Raw genomic sequence first — 23584 nt, 5'->3', positions numbered from 1 at the left:
TTCATCTTTTTCTGCTTGCTTCATCATGCTTTAACAACTGCAGATTATGATTTAGAAATAAGCGCGCTACGTATACGCGATGTGAAAGCACATTTAAATTGATCCAGAACCATCACATGTACGTGGTTTTGAAGTTTGCAATTAAACGAGAAAAACACGCTCAACGACAACAGCAAACCAAAACGTAAACAAATTCGAATCTCTCAAGGTATGTAGCTATTGCATAACACAGTATTTGTCCGCGACCTCTGTGGTCAATAGTAGGTCGGGTATAAAGTAGTGCGTCACAGAACTTGACAAAACCGTGGAAATAAGCCCATTCGCGGTTGCGACTACGCATGTGCATGGGCCTTCACCTTTGACACTGCACATGGTAGTCGCAACTGCGAATGGGCTTATCATTATGTGCACGTCAGCGTGACGCAAACTGTGGTGAATGGTGGAAGGACACCGCCGGGGGTCAAATAAAAGTTGCTTTTAAAAGAGAACGAGTAGGCAAACTAAAGCTCATTTTCACATATTTTAAGATTGTACACTGTAGGCAATTTTTGGTTCTTGTAATTTTATTGTGCACACGGCTATAAATTTGGAGACGTCTTTTTCCCTTTCCCTTGGGGGTCATTAACCATATCAAGGCGAACCGTTGATGAAGGTTAGACAACCAGGTAATAAGATACGCCAAAAATAATTACTCAAGCAACTGGATAAGATTTTGAAACAGTCAGACGTTTCAGACAGTATCCACTGTCTTTCGTCAGTGACTAACGATAGGACTGAGAACACCAGGTTTTATACCAAAACTCTGAATAGATATGTTAATGAGGTAAAGAAAATGTAGGATGTCTTGAAGTAGTCTTTAAAAAGAAAATTAATTCAAGACAATGTTTATGCCAATAGTTCAATTAGCTACAGTTGTTCTAGTACAGTAACAGGTTATCCCTTTTAAATTCATGTTAACAATATTTTTTTTTGTTGGGGGGGGGGGGGGTTAGATCCAAGCAGAGGTGCGCCAGAAAGCAGTGGCTGACGTCTCCAAGTCGGTACACACAATGGTCAAAGAGACAATGTTGGCCAACGTGGACGAAACCGCACCCAACTAGTGAGTTTTATTGACGTTTATGTCAGCAGTTTACCCCTTGAGTTATTATGGCAACGATATCAAATCTGTAAGCATTTTGCCTATCATGTCAAGTTATAGAGTCTAAAACAAACAATTTTTCGTCTGATCTGAGAAATGCTGCTTTCTATTTCATGTGCCTCAAGCTCAGCAAAATAAATTTGTATAGTTCACATGATAGTCGCAATGTTTCTTTTATTGTGTTATTGCTATCTCACAGTGGTAACGACCTTGGATCCTTTGTTTTGTGCGCTCTTGTGACGCCGTATCATCACCGATTTAGGCAATTTCTAGCCAACAGGACTTTTTGATAATCATCATTATCATCATTGTGGCCTAAGTTTTGGCGAAGGTTTTCTGTGTCTAGTCGGTGACGAGGATCTAACAATCAAGTTTTGTGCAGAAAACACCTTCTTCCGAGCACCTTCTGTACCACTAGACTCGGCTCCATGTATTCCCAACAGACTCGTACCCATATCTTACGGTTTAATGTTTGCAGACGCTGTAAAAGGGCGTTAACACCAGCAGTATCTATATAATAGGTCAATTTACGTTTACCGTTGAATTCATTTCTGAAAGAATGAATTAACCTGCCTTCCAAAAATTGTCACTGAGTGCCCCCCTCCCAACTGAGTGGAGACAGGTATTCACGTCAGTTTCTTTGAAGTAAAAATGAATGAGAAAATGTGCCCATTCACCCGAGACAGTCATGCCGTTATGTAATCTGCAGTTAGACTTTGTGAGGAAGGATTGTGACGTTTGCTCGGCTACCCTGTGTTTGTGACCAACAGTTGTGAGGGAGGGTTGTGCGTTAAAGAAAAACAGAATATCCCGGGTAGCCAGAAAACTTTCATGTTTTACCTCCTTTATACGTCTTGGAGAAAACATTGTGTGTCGTCGAAACGTTAACGCAAAGTCGCACCGTGACTACCTACATGTACATAATGTAGGTAGTCACGGTGGCCCACTCATCAGAGCGGAAAGAAGACTTCAAACCCGTCGAGTAAGATCTCTCTCGTGACGTCACACAAGGAAGTGATTATAGAAAACCCAGTCCACACGAAGAATTAGCCCAGAAAAGAGAAAGCTCTGTACATAGACAGGACTGAGGAAAATTTCTCGATTCAGTCAGAAAGGAGTGGAGTTAGCGTTGTATCCCGCACCATGGAAGTGTTTCATACAAGTAAAGGGCAGGAGTTGCGTGCGCTGTCACTTCTCGGTCTACTATTCTGCCTGTCTCCAGTGGTCTCAGGTACGTGTTCTTCTATACAGTACTTTGTGAGAATATGACCATTGTCAGCTGTAGGCCAGGATAACAATTAAAAGATGACCTCATTCGATACTCTGAGGTCTGGATGTTTTATAACACCAATCGTGTCATAAATATAGTCACCTGATCCCCCCCCCCCCCAAGCTGACTTAGTACGCCGCCCTACCCAACGTTTAGTTGTGTTTGTGGTAGAGGGTTCATCCATTGTATGTTGGTGGGGATAGAAACAACAGACTCTGTACAAAAACAGGAACTTCTATTTGGGATTTTGAAAGCAAGTGTTTTACGACGTAGTGTACTTATGGAATAAATGTTGATTTTGAATATGACAGAAAATTACAGAAAATAATGCATGATATGGGTTCTTTTCTCTTCCTGCTGTCAGGGTATATACGAGTACACACTGACGAATTTCGGTAAACCTTCTATTGGTATCCATTGTATAGCCACTGAAAATATATTGAGATATCTAATTTCTGCGTAGTATGTTACTGTGTTTGTAGACTAAATGTGCAGTTGTGAAAAAAAATTCAACTCAGTTTCTTATGACCTAAACCAGTAACTTCCTCTTACCTCCTTATTTACGCTGGGTGTGGCACAGTTATGTCTCCAAGGTCAGACCATGAGGCCAACATGTTGAGTGCATTCATTGGATGGATAATTTTGGCACAATACGTTCAAACTACGTTCTAGAAAATCTCAAATAACTCAAGTTGATGACATGCGATAGAATGCAACTTCATAACGAAATTGACTGATGTTGTGTATCATTGTTTACCACTTGTATATCGAGTTGTGTGACAGGTCAATTGTTTCTAGATGGTGGTTTCAGGAATGGCTTTTGAAGATGTACAGGATGACCTCTGTCTGTATGACAGCGTTATTTGTTGGGATAAAGTTTTCCCAGGGAGATAAAGAGTTTGAAACGATCTCTTACGTGGATCCTTTGTACCTACATGCACATCCTTGTACCAATTGCAGTGTATTCGGAAATGACTCGGAAAAAATCTGGCGCGCGGTATCATAACAAGTAAAAACGTGGAAGAGGTCAAGTTTGAAAAGACTAGGATAGGAGTAGAAATATAAATGGCATTTAAAATGATCTACATTGTATAGGCATTTTCCGGGGATGTTGAGATCGTGTTACGTTTTTATGAGGCTTCTGCATTTTCTTTGATTTAACTTCTCCTTTTCTAACCCCCTTCCTACCTACCCTTTTTCAAGATTGTTGGCCAAGCATATTCGTGTACTTTTGCTAGAGAGGATTTTACTATTCTCTTCCAATGAGTCATTTCGCCCGAATGGTGTTAAAATGAATTGTATACTACGTCATGGAATTTAGGATAGTAACTTCCCATGACGTCACAAGGAAGTAAATTCCGAACCCTAATAGCGATAATCTAGCTTTCAGGTTATATAAGGAAGTACTGCTATGAATCAATAGAGACCGTCCTAGTTCTTGTCTACAAAAGAAAGAGGTACTTAGAATATTGTAGATAAGTATAAATAGTTCTGGGATCAGTGGCATGGGGTTCTTAGTGTCTTAAGTCAATACCAGGCGCCTCTTGTCATGTTGCAACTTTTGGCCTTTCTGGTCTGCGTATATACCTAGGATTGCAGGTCAGTGTGGAAAATGTAAAGACAAAAACATGAAAATGAAAGGACACGCATATTTCCTTCGTCTCTTTAAAATGCTGTTGGTTGTTTATAATGTATAAGAAGTGCCTACATCTGCGACACACTTCTCAGTGGGTTACAGACATTCCCCAAACAGGACTATACTCCTGTTATATCCTTTAAGTTATTTGTAATCACCCTGAGTATATCCCTACCAAATGTGAGACGTACTGATTCCCAGGCAATGGTGCGTATCAGCCCCAGTTTACCAAACATGCCATACAAGTGATAACTATCTATACGATGTACTACCAAACACAATTTGAGAGAGTTGCCGTGAGAGAACATTGGAAGTTGACCAGGCGTGACATCCCTGTAAACAAAAAGGGGAACATGCCTGGGGGATTTGATCTGTACAGCAAACGTAATATTAGTACAGCACGGCATTGTACTCGCTTGGCAGTAAGCCTACCGGCTGTAACTTCACATTTTAGATGTTCCAGTTTAGCGATTATGTTCCTAAACGTACCTGGACACTAGCAACAAACAGAGATAATATCAGGAAGTCAATATTATTTAAAAAAGTCTCACGTTACACAAATATTCGTAAGCCGAAAAACCCTGAGAAGTGATGGTTGTGCTCTATTTTGGTCAAAACAGCGGGGAATACTTTAGTTCCCACGAACACATACATATAAAAAATAGACACACAAAAGAAGACCATAGCATATCCAGGTCAAAGGGTACAAAAACCGAAAGTTCTGCTGCAGTACCAAGGTCACGCAACAGGGGGGGGGGGGGACAAATCTCTTATATTTGACGCAAAAAATCGTATACTGGTATATTGGCGGACACAAGTATGTTTGTTTTGGGCATACAGTAACAAGACGTTTGCATGTTATTACCTTCGCCGAGAAGGTTAATATGCAGAGGGTAGCGTTTGTGTGTGTGTGTGTGTGTTTGTGTTTGTGTGTGTGTGTGTGTTTGTGTTTGTGTGTGTGTGTGTGTGTGTGTGTGTGTGTGTGTGTGTGTGTGTGTGTGTGTGTGTGTGTGTGTGTGTGTGTGTGTGTGTGTAAAGAACAGCATAACTCGAGAAGGCTTGGATGGATTTTCTTCATAAGTTAGTAGGTGGGTAGGTCTTAATTACCCCCCAGTCCTGTGGAGACGAGGCAAGGAGAGAGAGAGACTGGTGTTTGGCAAAGGTCAGTTTTAATCCCGACAACGGCCAACTGCTACTAAGCTGTTGACAATGAAAAACTACACTAAGAAACTTAATAAGAACGTACATGTATTTGTGGTGGGCAAATGGCATGTACTTGTCTCAAGAAAATGCGTTGGATAATGCGTCACGGCGCTTAATGTTAAATAATACCCAGGAGGGCTTGTTCTTACAGCGATAACACTACTACTAAAACGGCAAAGTGTTCAAGTGTTCATCTTGTCGTAACAAGTACAAGGTGTTGGAACCGGCAGAGTTGTGCCTTGACTGAGTTGTTGAGTAGACGGTGTTGTTTGGGGTAAAGTTGTACCTTGCTGCGTAGATGATGTTGTTACAGTCAGGATTGCAGCTTGTTGTAACAAGGACAAGGTGTTGTAGCCGGCAGAGTTGTGCCTTGAGTTGTTGAGTAGACGGTGTTGTTTGAGGTAAAGTTGTACCTTGTTGAGTAGACGGTGTTGTTACAGGCATGCAGGATTTGTTGAGTAGACGGTTTGTGTTACAAGCAAGATTTCAGCTTGTGGTGATGAGTACAAGGTGTCGTAACCGGCAGAGATGTGCCTTCTTGAATAGAATGTTTTGTTTGAGGCAGGGTTGTACTTTGTTAAGTAGATAGTGTTGTTACAGGCAGGATGTCAGCTCGTTGTAATGAGTACAAGATGTCGTAACCGGCGGAATTGTGCCTTCTTGAGTAGAATGCGCGTTTGAGGCAGGGTTGTACCTTGTTGAGTAGACGGAGTTGCAGCCGACAGAGTTGTAACCTGTTTAATAATAATAGGTTGTTGTTACGACCGGGCTTATGTATTGGTGGTGACAGGCGCAGTCCGGAGCAAACCGGGGCAACAGGTGATGTGAAGAGTTGACAAGCAAAATTAGTGCGGATGCGGGGCTCCGACTGGAACTGGTACGATAAAGAAGGAGGTACGACGTGGGACACAATCTTCACTCTTCAATTGGCGACATGCGCAGTTCGGTGTGATCCGAGGCATCTGTAGTTCAAGGTAGGTAATGGCAGTGTGCAGTCCTTGCAGGGATGGGGCACAGAGTGTCGACCTATTATGAAGTGACATGCGAGTTTCGGTGGAACCGGAGCATCTGTGAGGGTTGACGGTAAATCCCATGTAAATGAGCAACGCTATGACGTCAGGAGCCCCGAGGCTTCCCGAAGAGAGACTCGGTACCCAAGTGTTTTCCGACAATTTCCTTATTTGGGAAGCATTACACTTTTCGGGCTGAGATCCTTGTAGCTACGTTTAGGTATAAATATAACTGAGCCTGGCTGTCCTGACAATGACAACATCGTCTTGAAATTACGTGAGTTTGGGGGAGGGTCGTGTTTTCTGTGCAGCGTAACATCGACTTCGCTCAGCAATATTTTATATTTCCGCCAAATGAAATCCTACAAAAACGTCAAAATATAGGCTTGAGCTTAATGTTCTCAAATTTGGCAGAATTCCGGCGGCTTTTTTGGCGATCTTTTCGGATGCCAAGATTTTAGTTTTGAGGTCTCTAAGTACGTGAGTGAAGGTGTGTTTTCCACTGTATGTGGCGTTTCTTTAAATCATTTTGCGCGGCAATATTTAAGATATCTGTTGGTCAGATGGAACCAAAAGAAAGTTAGATAATATTGGCTTGAGGACTGAAGGACCTCAAGCCGATATTTTCCCTTTTTTTGTGGGGTTTCATACTGCGGAAATCTAAGATATTTCCGCGAAATATGATGTAATGAAACGCTACAAAGAAAACACGTCCCCTGCTTCACTCACGAACTTTTTCATGCTAATCTTGGCACTAAAATATCGTCAAAGTCAAAGAATCCACCGAAGTTCCGTCAAATTTATACTCGCAAAGGACTCAAGCCTATATTTTCATGTTTCTGTAATATCATCCGATGGACATTTTAAGATATTACGGCGCAAACTGAAAACAGCTGAACAGCCCGGCAGGAACTGTGGAAAAGTAGCCGAAATTCACAATTTTATTAGCCGATATCGAGTCCAAGTGTCCACAACAATACCATCTACTTATGCCATGCAAATTTATCGATGGATTTCACCGAGGAGGAGAACATCTCGCCGCAGAAGATGACTCAACGCTGGTTTCTATTGGGGACGCGTTACCCCGGCCGTGGGCTTACCGCGTGTTTACTTTTCCCGCACTCGAACCAGGCGCGCCCGCGCTAGATTCAAAATGGCCGCTGTATTTGGGATACACTACACAAGGACATTATCTTCACATGTTGTGTTGCCTAATCTTGTGCTTGTTAAAGACGGCTCTCTTATACACTTGTTTAGATCACACACATGCAAGTGAAAGTGGTAGCTTTGCCGAAAGTTTTGTGTGGTTTTTAGGACTTCCAGCTCCCCCATTTCTTGACGATCGTCTTGAAAATCACTCAAAAACAAAGTCCTCTTCGCTGGTCCGGCCATTCTGAATTTGTGTTGCAATAGTGGGCCGCTTGGAATACATGCAAATCTGGGGGTGATTCGTATGTAGGTGTTAATTATTTTTACAACCATGAGCCGAAGGTTCTTGAATAGCGACTGATTGTGTGCTCAGTCCTTTCTATATAATGTCTTTGTTATGACACACGTCAACAAAAACAACAGAATGATCATGAAAGAAAACAGACAACAAAGAAAGTGAATTTTGACGTAATAAAAGCCAGCTGCACACGTTCGTATTCCACCAAACAAAGGTGACGCAACAAGAAGCTTGCGTCCCTTGCCTTCTGGAACAACTGTCGTCTGTGACGTTCCTTAGAACACGTAGAACAATGAATTTATGTCATTGTGTCATATTTATTCTATGAACTTAAGTCATTGTCATTTCTACTCTAGGAGTAGCTGACATCACAATGACCAGCAGGTTTCCATATTATCCGGAAACGAACCGAAGAGACCCAAATTTCCAGGCCCAGGATTTCACTTGGTTATACTGCTACTACACGGGATCACTTTTAAATCAAAGACATAACTATAAGTTCCAGCTTGAACTAAATACAGGGTCAGGACTAAGCTTTACCTCAGCTAGAGATACCGCTCGACGTGGGTCGAATCCTTTCCGTGTAAAGATCTGGCCTTATAACAGAAATGACGATCCAACACATCTCACCAACGCCTACTCCTGTCGGGGTCAACAAAACGGCGTCTCTGACAAAGTCATCACCTTCAAGATGAGAGACGATGGTAAGATAACTTTAATATCTATTAGAGCAGATAGCTAGGATCAAAGTACCGCTTTGATCACAAACACATTTTTCTCACCTGTCTACGTTTCGCTAGTCTTTACTGGCAATAATAACTAGATATAAAGAGCAGTGAGAAACAAATCCAGTCATTATTGCCTGAGGAAGGCAGCAAGATGACCAAAAAGACTTTGGCTGAGAAAAGATTTGGTTGTGATTAAAAAAAATCTTTGTTATGCTATAACTTACATGATTTACTTTCGGGACTTTCATACTTTGAACAACTTATGTTATTTGGGCAGAGAAGATGATCAACTGATACAAATGAGGACGTTATTTGCATAATCATTGAGAAACATGATATGTCCTTGAAAGACGGAAATATGGGGCCGTGGAACTCTAGTGTGCATTGTTTTCCCCTAATTTTGTTTAAAATGGCCAGACCAAAAAGCTATAATTGCAATTTAATTGTAAAAGTGATACAAGGTTTATACAATATTTTGTTTACAGTTATTACTACGCCAGCGCATAGCCTAAAGTAGGGATCAGAGGGCAAAACAATATCATAACAACCATAAAACTAGGCTCTGAAAGTAGTTTCAGCAGGTTGATCTGTGTGCTTCACAACTCAAAGTTCTGTACTTGTTTTGGTAATTCCTCATCTACCTTCCTGAAACATCGTCAGATACAGAACTAGGACTTTCAACTTTACATGCATTTACCAACTCTTTGGAACAATTTGATCAATCAGTATTCACTAATTCTTGTCTTTCAGCCGACGTGAAGCCCAGGCTGTTCTCCCGGACTGTGAATGTGGGAGACCCGGTAACGTTGGAGATGGTTCGGAACCCAGACTCGACCAGGACTGGAGACTTGGACTGGAGGAGAAACGGGATCGTCCTACCGGGGGAAAAATCACTCACACTCAACATCAACAGTGTCCAGTCTTCAGATGAGGGAATCTATGAGTGCTACTATCGAGAGGCTTATTCTGATAGAAAGCAGGGCATCATGAGGCTCATAGTCAGAGGTAGTTTTACTATCATGTATATGTACACATCCTGGTCCCTTGTGCATGTATGGAGGCCGCAATTTCAGTACTTCCGGAACAGTTATTTCCTGGCAACTACTTACACACGGGTGCAATCAACATATCAATTATTGATGAAAAAATGATAATGATGAGCATCAGGCATTTTGATATTGCTTCATTCACTTATGTCATAATAGCGGGATGTGACACATGTCAAAATAACGGGATATGATACATAGCAAGGCGTCTGTAGCTGAGGAGTGTTGCTCCTGTGTTTCATATACATGTATCCATCCGCCGTACATATACAACAATGTACTTAACTTTCCCCGGAAGGTCTAGGATTTTGTACGTATGATATTGAAAACGATTATATATGCTTCGAAAAGAATGTTTCAATTGTGTGCAACCATGACAGGACGTCTAACTTAATGACGGTACCTTATACTGCAGCCTGTGCAGAGAACAAGTACGGACCTGGCTGTTCCAGTGATTGTCCTGCCTGTTATAACGGAGGAGTTTGTCACGACCAGACGGGCGAGTGTGTCTGTCCTCCGGGCTTCATGGGAACTCACTGTGGGACCGGTAAGACTGTTATTTTCCACTCTCGTAAACCAGGACCGCCTATCGCTGGAGGTTACATCGCGAGCGTAAGCGGCCCTTGTAAAAAGGCCCTACACATATGGTTCTGGGACCTCGCCGACACTTGCTCATGAATAATTAATGAACTGGCCTTATTTGGCAATGATCGGACTGACGAACTCATCTCCAGACGGAAGTCGCGGGCAAGATCGGTGGGCTTGCTCGGCTTTCGCTGCCGCTGGGAAGCCCATATAACAGAGGCTCTTCCCTCCGCCTGTCTTTCAACTTAGAAATACGTCCCTGCCATCAAGCAGTGTCTGTAGGGTGGACTGCTGATGCTGACGAAGCCGCTCTAATCCAAACAAGTCTTCCACAGCTGAAGCAAAACTATCGGCTGCCATTTGTTTTGGGTAACCAAAGCAACGATGTAACACGCAACCTGATTGGTTGATAGCTTCCCAGCGTTCTTTGCGCGCTGCTCCCGATGAGGGGAAGCAGGTGACGTTGTCATAACCATATGTGTAGGGCCTTTTTACCAGGGCCGTTTACGCTCGCGATGTAACGTCGAGCGATAGGCGGTCCTGGTTTACGAGGGTGTTATTTTTAGACGTTCTTCAGAAGTTATTGGAAATATGTTCTTGATCAATATACAAATCAACCACTTGTCATGAGCTCAAGGGTGCTTTAAATGCCAATAGACTTTAAAAAACAATCAGATAATTCGTGGTCTTCCCAAGTCAGCACACAAACATTTCAGTACAGCATACAGTACAAGGGTGTTATTTGCAATGTTGTAGTCCGTTATTCTCAAAACAAACAAGTAAACCATCACTTGATATGATTACGTGTCCGCCTTTGATCAAGTCAATGTCTTTTGCATTGTTTAAACAGCCTGTCCGGACGGACGTTTCGGTAAGACCTGTAGCTTCAACTGCAGTGGAGGTTGTCAGGGGCAGCTGATGACGGTTCCGGATCCGGTGGGGTGTACCTGTCCTCCTGGACTCACCGGAATGACTTGTCAAGACGGTAATGTCTTCACAAAATATCTTTTCCATCTTGATTAGTATATTTCTGGTGAAATGTGATTGCATTCTTTCACTCAACAGTCAGTGGAAACTGATTTTACTCTCTTCTTACTCTCTAAAAAATGCTACTATTTGAATGATTCTGTGTGTTTTGTTTTAGCATGTCCTGAGGGCAGTTACGGCGCCAGCTGCACCCAAACCTGCCACTGTTTATCCGGACCGTTAGCCTGTAACAGGGAAACCGGGGCCTGTACCGGTGGATGTGCGGCTGGTTGGGAGGGGGACTCCTGTCAGATAGGTACGACGTCAGACGTCCGAGACACAAAATATGCATAGTATCTATTTAGTAAGCATCTATAACATTCTACAACATGAAAGTTATGCAAAAATAATAATTTTGTAAGGCTGATGAAGTCTATCTTGTATATTTACATTTTAGTCCAGCTATGCCTTCCATTTGGGGTGTGTCTTTCATGAAATGTCTATCGGATACGTAGTATCCATTTGAATTTTAACTCAATAACCTGAGAACCTTTTTTCCTTAGCGTGCAACGGGACGTACGGACCTGACTGTGCTAACATGTGCGGCCATTGCTACTCGGGTCAGATCTGCAACAGGGTCGATGGAGTTTGTCCAACCGGACAAGCTTTTAGATGTGACAGTGGGTACCATGATATCAGGTGTGATCAAGGTAGGTTTAATTCTACAAAGTAGTGAATGTGAATAGACTAAGGAAGCGCACGACGAAAGTGCTTCAAATCAACAGGTTGTCAACTTGAGCTAGAGAATCATAACGTTCCATTATGTTAACATGTGGCTGAACTGTGAGCTATACATCATCATCATTATCATGATTAACGTTCAAAGATGTTGAACTTGGAAACAAAGATGAGATCAGGAGATATTTACAGAAAGGAAACTTATTGGCACGACAACTGTACACGGGTTAATGTACGGTAACAACTATTAAACATAATACAACGTATAGAATAAAACATCCAAATTACTAATACAATAAGGGCTAGCAATATCTTCAATAAAGTGTTACAATTGAGTGGGGCTAATCATTAGTTCGGGTACTTTTTCTAATGCCAAAATAGTCTTTTATATATTTACCTATTTTTGCGTTGTGGGGGTTGTTGAATTTAAAGACATATACCAATCTGTCTGTAGCGTCGAGACTCTTAAAATCTGTTGTACTCGATTTGAGAACTATGAATAACTTATTGGGTAAAACATCATATCTAGAGCATTCCATGACAAAGTGAAATTCATCTTCAATTTTTTTTCGACAAAATCGTGTATTTCTTCCTTATCTACTAGAATGTGCGTCAGGCTCCTACGGCTACGACTGTGGAGAAAGTTGTGGGAACTGTTTATCAGGATTGGCCTGCAACAGAACCGACGGCAAATGCCCAAATGGATGTCAGCATCCTTGGGTCGGAGCCACCTGCAAACAACGTAGGTATTTAGATACTGTTCTTGAGTAACTCAGTAACTCATTAATTATTAACAACTCTACTATCCTATATCACCCGCGAGACGCGATGTGTCTCCTAGAATAGATCTAAATCTACATGTCCCTGGACTATGCGGATAGAATAATAGAATGGCCACGAGAGAAAGAAAAAACGATGAGAAAAAGAAATCAATATATTTGTGAATTGTGAACGTGATAACTATTACCACTAATGATATAAATGAATTTATTATGAGTTCGGCTTGATAAAAATGCAATTTCTTCGCCTATTACAGGGCCTCCAACAATAACACAACATCCTACAGATCAAGCAGTAGACATTGGGCACCAAGCAACCATTACTTGCAGCAGTCAAGGTGTTCCAACACCTTCGATCACCTGGTACAATGACAGCAGTGCCATCACACCTGGAGGACAGATCAGTGTAGATGGAGTTATTGTAACAGTGAACGGCATAGACGTGGTGACCAGCACATTAATCATTACATCTGTAGGTCGTGAGGATAACGGGGAGTACAAGTGTACATCATCTAATGCTGCTGGGGACGACACGTCACAGGTGGCCACACTCAAGGTGCAAGGTAAGAATGTCAGAATCTGCCTTCAGATGTCAGGTTAACTTAAACCTTGCATTGTGGATTCCACAAAATGGACAGCCAACGTACTCCGATAAAACTGTTCCCTTTTAACACGTTATGAACTTTCCTGAAAAATATTGTATGTTTATTTTACCTACTTTTACATCCTAATTTCATATCCGATGACATTTCTACTGAATGGCAACCCATGGAATTGCCATTATGTAATCTTGACCTTTCTTGATTCTCTTGTTAGCAGGAATGTCGTACATGAACACATGAAACAGCATTTTTCTTACCCTTCGACAGAACGCCCAGACGATGTAAAAGTGACTGTCACCGCTGTGAACTCTACAGCCCTACAAGTCACGTGGACAGTAGGCGTGTCCGGAAATCTGGGCATCATCGACTCCCAGGTTCGCTACAGGAGTCGCGTCAATCGTAAATGGACATCTTTGACCCCGTGGAGATCAACAGGAATAGCCACCATCAATGGAGCTGTCCGTGTCTCTGGTCTGTTACCTGGAGTTCACTACCAGTTGCAAGTCAGAGTACGAAATGCGTTGGGATGGAGCAGGCTTGGGTATGACAATGGAACTACAGCCGAAATACGTAAGTTCAGTTTTGTTTTTGCTTCTCAAGCTGACACCTGTACACGAAGCAATTTTAGGATTTGCCTATGGACGTGAATTGTATAATAGCAATAAAGGCTTTAACAATCTTGACATAAACTGACTTTTCTGTGTTATAACCAGCATGAAATATGACCAAGTGATGTAATATGAACGGAACACAGCAGAACCACCTGTCGGCTTTAAACGTACTTCCGCTATAACCCAGATTATCGTTAAATTGTGGTCTTCACCAACAGCACCCGGTCCTCCACATAGTTTACAAGTCACACTGATGTCTCACAACACCGTGCAACTGTCCTGGCAACCGCCTGTGAGAACCAACGGAGTCATCCGCAGCTACACAGTCCAGTATGGGGAATCCGTGACGTGCGAAGCACCAGAGTTGTCCCAAGAAGTGACAACAGTTGACGCCAGCACCACTACCGTTATTGAAGACCTGGTTCCGTACACAAACTACACATTCCGGGTGCGTGGGGCGACAATGGCAGGAGGAGGAGTCTTCAGCGACTGTAACATTACAAGGACACTGGAATATTGTGAGTTATCAGTAATGTAATTGAGTGTAGCTTACTGTATTACGAATGTAGTAATGTCATTTTGCATAATGATATCTGCATGACGCCATTATATTGCGATTAACCTCTACAGATCCGACAGCTCCTGTGATCATGAATGTTGAAGACGAACACGATTGTAACTGCGATTTGTCCGACGTCGCTCGACAAGTGACGTTGAAGATACAATTTCGCCGACCCGACAACGTATACGGGCAGCTACAGGCGTACCAAGTTAGCCTGTACAACAGATATACAAAAGAGCCGTTTCATCGGGATAACATGACGTCAGGGCTGCAGCACGAGAACCTGACAGTCACTGTCAGCTCAGCGCAATTACAGCCTGCACGGAACTACTCTGTCACTGTAAGTGCAACTGCAACTGCAATTACAACTGCAAGTACATGTAAAATATCTATATCCTGGAATCATCATCGTTCTGATTTCATTATGATGAGAGTGTAGCGATGCTTGCGCGCATGTATTTTGTGGCGATGGTTTCATCATATCTTACCTTAGGATTCGGGTAATAATGAAATATGAGCTGCTCCCGAATCATAAAACCCAGAAAATAAGGTATGATTTGTTTATCGATGCATCTTCAGTTTTTTAAAACTTAGTTTCTAACTTGTATTTGCATATCAGGTGTCGGCCATCAACACGTTTTACCGCGGGAGGGAGAGTCATCCAGGTGTGACCCAAACAAGTGACGGATGTGCGTATGAAATTTTTCTTCAAGATCAGAAGAAAGTAAACAAAACTAAATGTAGTCATAAATGTATACATCATGCATCATGAAAGTATTGTGCGCACCTGGATTTTGGACATTATTCTACCATATGCTTGACTATTGAACATCAATAATCCTTTGTGCACTATAGGTCCTGATGTTCCAGCTGTAGAGAATCAAGTCACCGATGACAGTTGTGGACTCAAGTGGACACCACCTACACAGACACGTGGGATTATTACAGGACATTCCGTGAGTATTGTTGTATTTTTTTCTAGTCCTTCACATCAGTAAAAGTAAGCAAAGTCATACTGTTGATATATGAATGAATGGATATCTTTTACCCAGGTTACACGAACAGTGATACCACGTCACCAGTACCCAGACGACACGAACGCGGAGGTGACAAAAGAGACGTTCGACCTGGGAGTCCATCAGTGGTCGGCGCTAAAGCAAAACTTCTCCGCCAACTCAGTCATTCACTTCACGGTACGGGCACTCACGTGCGGAGAGGGGGGAAAGAGCGAGGAGTTGACCTGTGAAGTTACAAGAGTCGGTGAGTTTTTTTTGCTTTTCTTTTAAATAATTTCTGGCAAAACAAAGGTTTACTGGTTTCTGCATCAACACCTTTTACAAACTGCGTTTGCTGTAGTTTTACAACAGCTATATCAATTCGACCAAGTTCATACGTTGTTGCAGAACCGCCTGCAGTCATACGGCTCTCTACCGGTCCTTCTGTGATTCCTAGCGCAAAGTCGTTTCACATGGACCTACCGGACGTGAGTGAGAGAAATGGGCCCATAAGGTAAGTTTTCAAACATGTTGGTGTTGTTGTCACTTTCGTAGAGTGATGAGGCTTTGAGGGAAATCAGATATTAATTTTTGATTGTGTTGAAGCACTTGTCATTAGTGATGTAAATTTTCCTATTCATCTTCATTAGCTGATATTATTGAATATACAGAAAAGTTGCATCCCCTTACAACAACATGCAAGCAATTATATGATATCCTTATACAGAAACAATATGTACCCCCTAGTAGAGAAAATGAAATAATACGCAAAATTGGAGAAGATAACATTGAAAAGGCATATACTGCTGCTTTTGATGCTACAAGGGGAATTAAGTTACAATGTTTTCAGTACAAGATCACTCACCATTACCTAGCTACAGTGGGTTAAGAAAAACCAATTTAATAGAATCTCATCAATGTAACAATTGTATAGAAAAACATACGATCGAACATTTATTTCTGTACTGCAAAGACGTTGAAAAATTTTGGAAACATTTCTGTATCTGGTGAAAGCGTTACACCAAACAGGACCTGGTCCTAAATGGAAAGATGATCATATATGGTATAATTGAAGGTTATCACCCTGTTACGACACTTGCACATTGTATTCTTATTGCTAAGTACAGTGTATATTCATGCTTTGTTCAAAATCTCAAACCGAACTTTGCCCTCTTCAGAAACCGATCAGAAACCGACTTAAGAGCATTATAGAAATGGATAAGCATTTACAATATTTAAAAACAACATTGTAACTTCAACCAACACTACAATTAGTTAAGGTTTTCCTTGTATAATTATGTATTATTATGTATGTTAATAAAGTTTGAAAAAAAAATGAAAAAAATCTTCATTAGCTGCTACCAAGTGATTGTCGTCAAGATGAGGAAAGACGAGACCCTTGAAGGCCTGGGGAGAAGAGTTGGAGCACCAGACGTTATTCTGACAGATGGAGCACCACAAGAAGGACAGACGGATCCTTATGTGGCTCTAGGCCTTTCAGGGTAGGTTTCTCTAAGTTCCATTGTTATAAATTTCACTTTCACTATCATTTTCACATATACTGTCAGGAAATAGGAAACTGTGAATATCATTTTGACTATGGCTGTTGTTGTCTCACTGTAGCATTATTCGCATTTGAAACAGATTTGAACGTATTTATACTAGATTTCTTGGGATATGATGTAATAAGAAGAGGGAATTTGAAAACAAATATTATGGAAATATCGACGTACCGCCTTACACATTGATTTTTTTTTTTTTTATCAGGGAGCAGTACAAACAGATAGTCTCCCGAGGAGTGGACATTGGGACGGGGGAGGCGTGTGAACATGAGTGCTGCCGACAGACCGAAGTTACACTGAAAGGCGGCAATGCAAAGGATCCTGGAAACAAAGAGTTGGAACCGGAAACGAAGTACACAGCAGTGATCAGAGTCTATGTGGACACTTCCACATCCAGTGGGAGGCGGAAGAGGGACACCGAAAGGGTACTTGATCAATCCTTAGAAGTATCATATTGGTTAGGATAGTAGTTACTGCCACTAAAGTTTAGTATAAATTCATTACAAGTAAGCAAGTAGAAATTCAAAATTCATACTGACAGCCAGATTTTCTCATTCGCAGGCATACGCCACAAGTCCGTTTATGGAACCTGTTGTCACAAAAGCAGGTCAGATTTGGTGCTATTTTCTTTCATTATTATTTGATATCAATTGCAATTTCACGAGTCTATAGCTCAACTTATCTTTTAAATATCAACGGTGTTTACTTAAGTGATTTATAAGGTTTTGTATTTTCATAACAGAAGCAATCGGTACACCAGGGATTCCCGCAGCTGTTGGAGCTACAGTTGGAGTCATGTTGGTTTTACTTTTGGCAGTTGCAGGAGGCATATTTCTTTACAGGTAACATGGAATATGATAACTATCAAGGCAATGATTTTTACGCAAAGCATAGAAATTGATTAGATGTTATAACAGTGCTGACTATAGTACGGTAATATTTTCAACTACCGTGACAGCATACGCACACAGTACTCTAATTGGATCAATGGATACTTGGTGGTTTAAATTAGTTAATAGGCTGACCTTTTCTTTCAAGGATGTTTTCATGTAAGTCGAAAATGATTTGTGGATTTGCTTATTATCATTATTATCATTTGCAATAATAGTAAGTTGGTGTTTATAACTTGGCTTACCGCATTCTGCAGAGGACTTTAGTTTCAGAGGGTTTTGCTATCCTTAACGTAATGTTATTGCTGACGCTTCATATTTCAGGAGAAGAAGGAACGCGACGGAACAGAAGGGTTGTAGTGCTGGTGCGACTGACATGAAAGTAATGTCGGAGACTGTCACTTCAACCGACGTATCAACTGACGAGGCTGCCGAATACTCCCATCACTATGAAACGGTAATTACGAACATAAGAAACAAAAAGGAAACTTGAAAAACACTTTTTAGAATATGTCTTCTTACAACTGGTCAATGTTCTCTATATATCATATGGCATTTCTAGTCTAAATTAGCCATAAAAATGCAATATAATGCAAGAAATCTCTTGAAATTAGAATACACATTTTGCCTTTTTAGCCTAAAAGCTCGATTTGTATGTGTATCTAGACAATTTCTAAACTTCATTAAATACCACAGCCAGCTATTAGCGCTACAGACCTTCAAACTGTGGATGACGTGGTCGAGTTCATTCGGGCCAAGGGATTTGGTCAGTACGCTGAGGCCTTTAGACGTAAGTAAACATATCGATAGAGCCAATTATAATAGGTGATAAACACATATCTCTTATTGTCTTTCAGTCATAGTTCTTTTTTATTTTATTTTTTTTCTAATATTGCTGCTTTGCTGCATTATGCCTGAGTTGTGCGTGGTGTATCATGATCAAGATCTCTTACTTGAACATTCGATGTTTCCATGACACTAACAGGAAACAGAGTTGACGGAGACGCAGTCATGTGTCTTGACAAGGCCTTGATGGCTGAACTCGTACCTGAGATTGGGCCACGGGCAAAACTGAAAAAAGTTCTACAAGAGTTGGAGGGCGATAAGGTACTCCGCTGGGCGTGCATGGGGCAGATATATTTGTTGTTTCTTGAAATATCATTTAATACTGCTGACTCAAAATCATTCTACTGAGTCGTTTGGGATCTAATTCTTTACCATCAATGATAATGTTTGTCAACACATGTTTATCTATTTGAAATATGAAACCTCACATGAAATATCGTAATTTTGGAATTTGATTTTAACATAAACCAAGCATTGTACAGGCAACAGCGATGACGTTGTTTTACATACCGTGTTACTTTGTCGCTCATCATACAATAGGGCTCAGCCGAAAGCAGCAGACCTGTCCATTCTGACTGGGAAATCCCCCGGTCCAGTCTAATTCTAGGTAAACTCTTGGGGAAGGGGCAGTTTGGGGAGGTCCGTATGGGGGAGCTGCGGAAGAGAGGTGTCACCCAGACTGTGGCAGTCAAGACGCTCAAAGGTAAGAAAGGATAAAACTTTTGTAACAAGGCAAGCACTGTTCCATTCTATGAAAGCATCTTCACGACAGGGCGTATCAACTTTTTTGCTAGACTTGTTAACTAGTTAAAATCATTGAATGTTTTACAATTTTTTTTATGATTAGCGTCAGCAGAAGAACGTGACAAACAGGATCTCCTGGGAGAGCTGAACATCCTGGTCACAGTCGGTCGCCATGACAACGTCATCAGCCTGGTCGGCGCATGCACAATAGGCGGTAACAGTTAACTTAATAGTATTTTCAATCTATTGCCTGGTTGATGAATACATTTCACAATGTGAAATTGCTATCCTCTAATATCTCATGGAAAATAAACAAATCGTATTACTACAAGTCATTTTGTCTTTAGCCGATCATGAAGATTTTGTATGCACCTGTTTGAAGCTATGATTGTATAAACACCGCCCGTAGGTCCACTGGCACTTGTGGTTGAGTACGCACCCAATGGATGTCTGAAGGACTGGCTGAAAAACAACCGTCCAAGGGAGCTGAACCAGACAGACGACAAAATCATCGCCACCTCTGAGACTCTGCTACCGATGGACCAATTGATAACGTACGGTATCGACATCGCGAATGGAATGACTCATCTGGCTGCCATGCAGGTTTGGAGTAGTAGAGCTGTCATGTAACAATGTTTTAGGAGCTGTTTTTTTCACACACTGATGTGTTTAAAGACACTTGATAATCCGTCGACTTGAAGTTTTCTGATAAAAGTGCAATTGAGTTGACCAAATATGAGGTCATTCAAGTTCTGTGAGAACTGCAAATTGAGATCTATCGGCAAAATCCAAAGAAGAAAGACAGAAAATTTGAAGATGTGCACACTGTACGACTGATCTTACTTAGGCTCAAGTCAATGATAGTTGATAAAATGCAGTGATAATGATACGATATTCTTGACTAAGATGTTCCTTTCAGTGCGTCCATCGTGACCTTGCCGCAAGGAATGTGCTTCTCGGAAGGGCCCTGACGGCCAAGATCTCAGACTTTGGTTTGTCGCGTGATATCTACGAGGAGTCTGAGTACGTCAAGACCACGAAGGTGTATATTTATACGAATTGTTTGCAATTTAGCTTACATGATTCTTATTCATAATAACGGAATAAAGGCACAGATATCATGACCTTTTCTGCGCTTTCAAAATGCAGAGATTGCAGATTTACAACTAGGATTAAAATGTGTTTTGTTGTTCTTTTCCAATCTGTTCAGAGCCAGCTTCCTGTCCGCTGGATCGCATACGAGTCCCTTTTCTATCACGTGTACACCACTCAGAGTGATGTGTTAGTATTCTGTATATTACTTTTAGCAATTGACGGATAAGGACTAAGCAAGGTAAGTTTAAGTAATTGAGTTATAAGCTGACATCTGTTTTTTGATGGACTGTAATAATGCATATTTATTAGATTTATCAATGTGTGTTACAGCCGAGGGACGTGTTTTTTTTAAGCTATAGACAGCATTCTTATATGACATTAAACTTTGTTTCTCCCTCAGGTGGTCCTTCGGAATCCTACTGTGGGAGATAATGACAATGGGTAAGAATTATTTTTACAGAATCACAATGTGCATTAATTTCATGAATCACAAATAATGGGCGACTGAAATATACAGAACTTTCGGAGGTTTCACTTTTTATAAAACAATGGCATCGACAGCTAATAGCTTGGCCAGCCAACTACCCAATAAGGCAGATATAAGGACATCGTGCTAAATTGTCTCGTATAGTACCTCTTAAATACATATGAATATATTTCTTCCTTGCTTCTAATAGTTAATGACACGGTGTATCATAAGATAAATTACTAGTAGCCTATTTGTACAGTGTATGTGTTGTATCTAAGTCAATAAACGTATAAATACTATGAAAACTTTCGTTCTTACTCATTATTGTATAGTGTACGTTGTAACGACTTCCCTTGACCTAATTTATAAATCTGACCGCACCATTTTCCAGGAAAACAGCCGTACGGGCGAACGACAGGCAAGGAGCTCATGAAACTGTTGCCAACTGGCCACAGGCTGGAGAAACCTGCCCTCTGTCCAGCAGATATGTACGCCTACTCAACCCACCTCTAAAATATAATCTGATAATCTTTAACAGCATGCATATAACTTAAGAATACAACCATCTCATCCGTTTTCGACAATCTTTGATAGGATGTCACATTCCAATTATCAAGTGCTTCACAAACAGACAAAAACATGGTCCTTAGAATTCATTAGTATTATTGAAAATACTGAAAAATACTGAAAAAGCCAGATTGACTCAAATATGCCTTACCCAACAGTTACGATGTGATGAAGAGTTGCTGGGAAACCCTCCCCGAGAACAGGCCAACTTTCCCAGAGCTAAGGGCAACCCTGGATAGTATCAGTCAAGATTACAAGGTGACTTTTTATAGGTCGTGTTCGCCACGAATAGTTGATTCTGCTATTCCAATTTTTGTTTGTGGTAAGACAGGAGTATTTTGACACGCTTCTTTTATTTTAATCACAATTTCTGCACATGTGTATTAGATTGACATTAACATAGCGGTCTTTTTTCTCTTTTTGGCAGCCATATGCTTCACTGCTACAGGAAGAAATACACTGAAGAGGATAGAGGTAGAAACACGAGAGATATGGACATTTGGACGTAATGGTAGTAGTTAATCTGAATGCGATTTTCGGAGTGCCTCAATCGTTTTCATACGTTTGCATACTGATAAAATCTTAGAGAACTGTCTGATATGAAATAATTAACTGTTTTACCAACTGTTGGGTTAACTTTATTCCAAAGTATGGCAAGATAATTCATTCTTACCACAAAGAAATACCGTGTAGACCTGGGAGAGGGGGGCTCGAGACAGGACATATATGGGATCGCAGTATTTCTATCTTAGTGCATGCGAAGTGAAAGAGAAAAGCTGTCAAAAGTCACCTGATTTTTAGTCCATGAAACATGCCTTGACAGGGTAGCCCGACCTCTAAAGTGTTCATCTTGGGCATAATTAGCCATCTCTACACCACAAAAAGTGTCGGTAACAGCATCAAAACAAACTTTGGTGGCCTTTGATCCCTGAACACAACAAATTACCACATCCAAACGGCACTCTTGTAGAGCATACCGGACACCCCGAACATGCCTAGATTTATTCATTCATGGGACCTTGGCTGTAGCAAGAAGCGCATGTATGAATTAAATGTATGATACAGAATTACAGTTAGGCGAGATGAGATTTAACCCTCAAAGACCGTAGCTTTTTTACGACTAATCTTACCGTATGAGGTCAAAATGACCCAACGGTGTTTTCTACAAGTACAGCTTTATTGGTGACTATTTTTGTGGTTTGTATATATGTATAGTTTACATAATCTATAAGGGACAGTTTGACATGATTAGGTGTGAATAATTTCTGCTTATTATCATAACTTATGCAAAATAGGGAACATTGTCTTTTGCAACTAACGCTATTCAGACAAGCGGGCTCTTTTGAGGCCTGTGCCAACACTTGATGTCATATAGCATCTGAATGTCTTACGCTAGAACAACCAAACTTGGTCACCTTTGCTAAAATTTCGTTGGCAACAATTTGAATTTAATGAAATAACTAATCAATGTTTTCATGTTGCTATGGCAACCGGTTTCTGAGAGCCATATTTGGAAAACTTCGCTAATTTTGGATTTTACAATGTAATTCTAGGGCTGTCTTTTTAAACTGAACTAATTTTCTGATATCAATACCAACGAATTCACTATCACTTTTATGATTTAATATTCATAATCTATGCATATTTGATTACGCCATTGGTCAAAATCGAAGATGGTGGACGACATAATTAGATTAGCTATAACCGGCTATTTCAACCTCAAATTTCATCATTACCATGTTTATTCAAACAGAAACAATCTTAATATAAACGTTTTTGTCCATTTTTATTGTCTTATTAGGTTATGTGATGAAAAAATGCATTAAGAATAATTAAAGATGGCGGAACCAAGATGGCGGATTTCACTAGTGTAACCTGATATGAATATAATTTTTGTGACGTCATTTTGACGTCGTTCCTGTTGCCATCTACAAATAACGTATTTGGATATATTATGATTTATCATACATGATTTCTATTTAAGTTTTATCGTGTAACTTTGAGTTATATGGAAAAACCCAATTTGTTGGTTTTCGTCAATAAGATCGCATAAATGACGTCATAATACGTCGCAACGTCATTAATCTTTACGTTC

The 23584-nt window shown here is 40.8% G+C and overlaps 1 protein-coding gene across 1 annotated transcript; it reads left to right on the top strand.

Moving 5' to 3' along the window:
- Positions 1 to 2166: 2166 nt before the first annotated feature.
- Positions 2167 to 21952, top strand: LOC136441973 (tyrosine-protein kinase receptor Tie-1-like). The gene is made up of 32 exons (XM_066438545.1): positions 2167 to 2369; positions 8061 to 8408; positions 9183 to 9437; positions 9894 to 10025; positions 10914 to 11048; positions 11208 to 11345; positions 11593 to 11739; positions 12372 to 12509; positions 12804 to 13109; positions 13416 to 13718; positions 13978 to 14250; positions 14390 to 14661; positions 14941 to 15010; positions 15177 to 15277; positions 15374 to 15581; positions 15725 to 15830; positions 16672 to 16818; positions 17084 to 17303; positions 17440 to 17485; positions 17621 to 17720; positions 18093 to 18225; positions 18465 to 18558; positions 18754 to 18875; positions 19155 to 19317; positions 19462 to 19572; positions 19768 to 19961; positions 20278 to 20400; positions 20569 to 20639; positions 20854 to 20894; positions 21314 to 21410; positions 21648 to 21747; positions 21917 to 21952. The coding sequence occupies exons 1-32, from the start codon at positions 2282 to 2284 to the stop codon at positions 21950 to 21952; spliced, it is 4818 nt and encodes a 1605-aa protein (XP_066294642.1). The 5' UTR covers positions 2167 to 2281.
- The last annotated feature ends 1632 nt before the right edge of the window (positions 21953 to 23584 follow it).

Source organism: Branchiostoma lanceolatum, chromosome 9 (assembly GCF_035083965.1).
Source record: "Branchiostoma lanceolatum isolate klBraLanc5 chromosome 9, klBraLanc5.hap2, whole genome shotgun sequence".
Lineage (NCBI taxonomy): Eukaryota > Metazoa > Chordata > Leptocardii > Amphioxiformes > Branchiostomatidae > Branchiostoma > Branchiostoma lanceolatum.
The sequence above is the reverse complement of the archived record's forward strand: the minus strand, read 5'-3'. Positions and strand labels throughout refer to the sequence as shown.

Bases quoted from the DNA above. Each gene is read 5' to 3' on its own strand.
- LOC136441973 (XM_066438545.1), top strand. From the start codon at position 2,282: ATGGAAGTGTTTCATACAAGTAAAGGGCAGGAGTTGCGTGCGCTGTCA. The intron at 14,662-14,940 runs GTAAGTGCAACT...TTTGCATATCAG, and splicing joins CACGGAACTACTCTGTCACT to GTGTCGGCCATCAACACGTT. The intron at 15,278-15,373 runs GTGAGTATTGTT...TCTTTTACCCAG, and splicing joins GGATTATTACAGGACATTCC to GTTACACGAACAGTGATACC.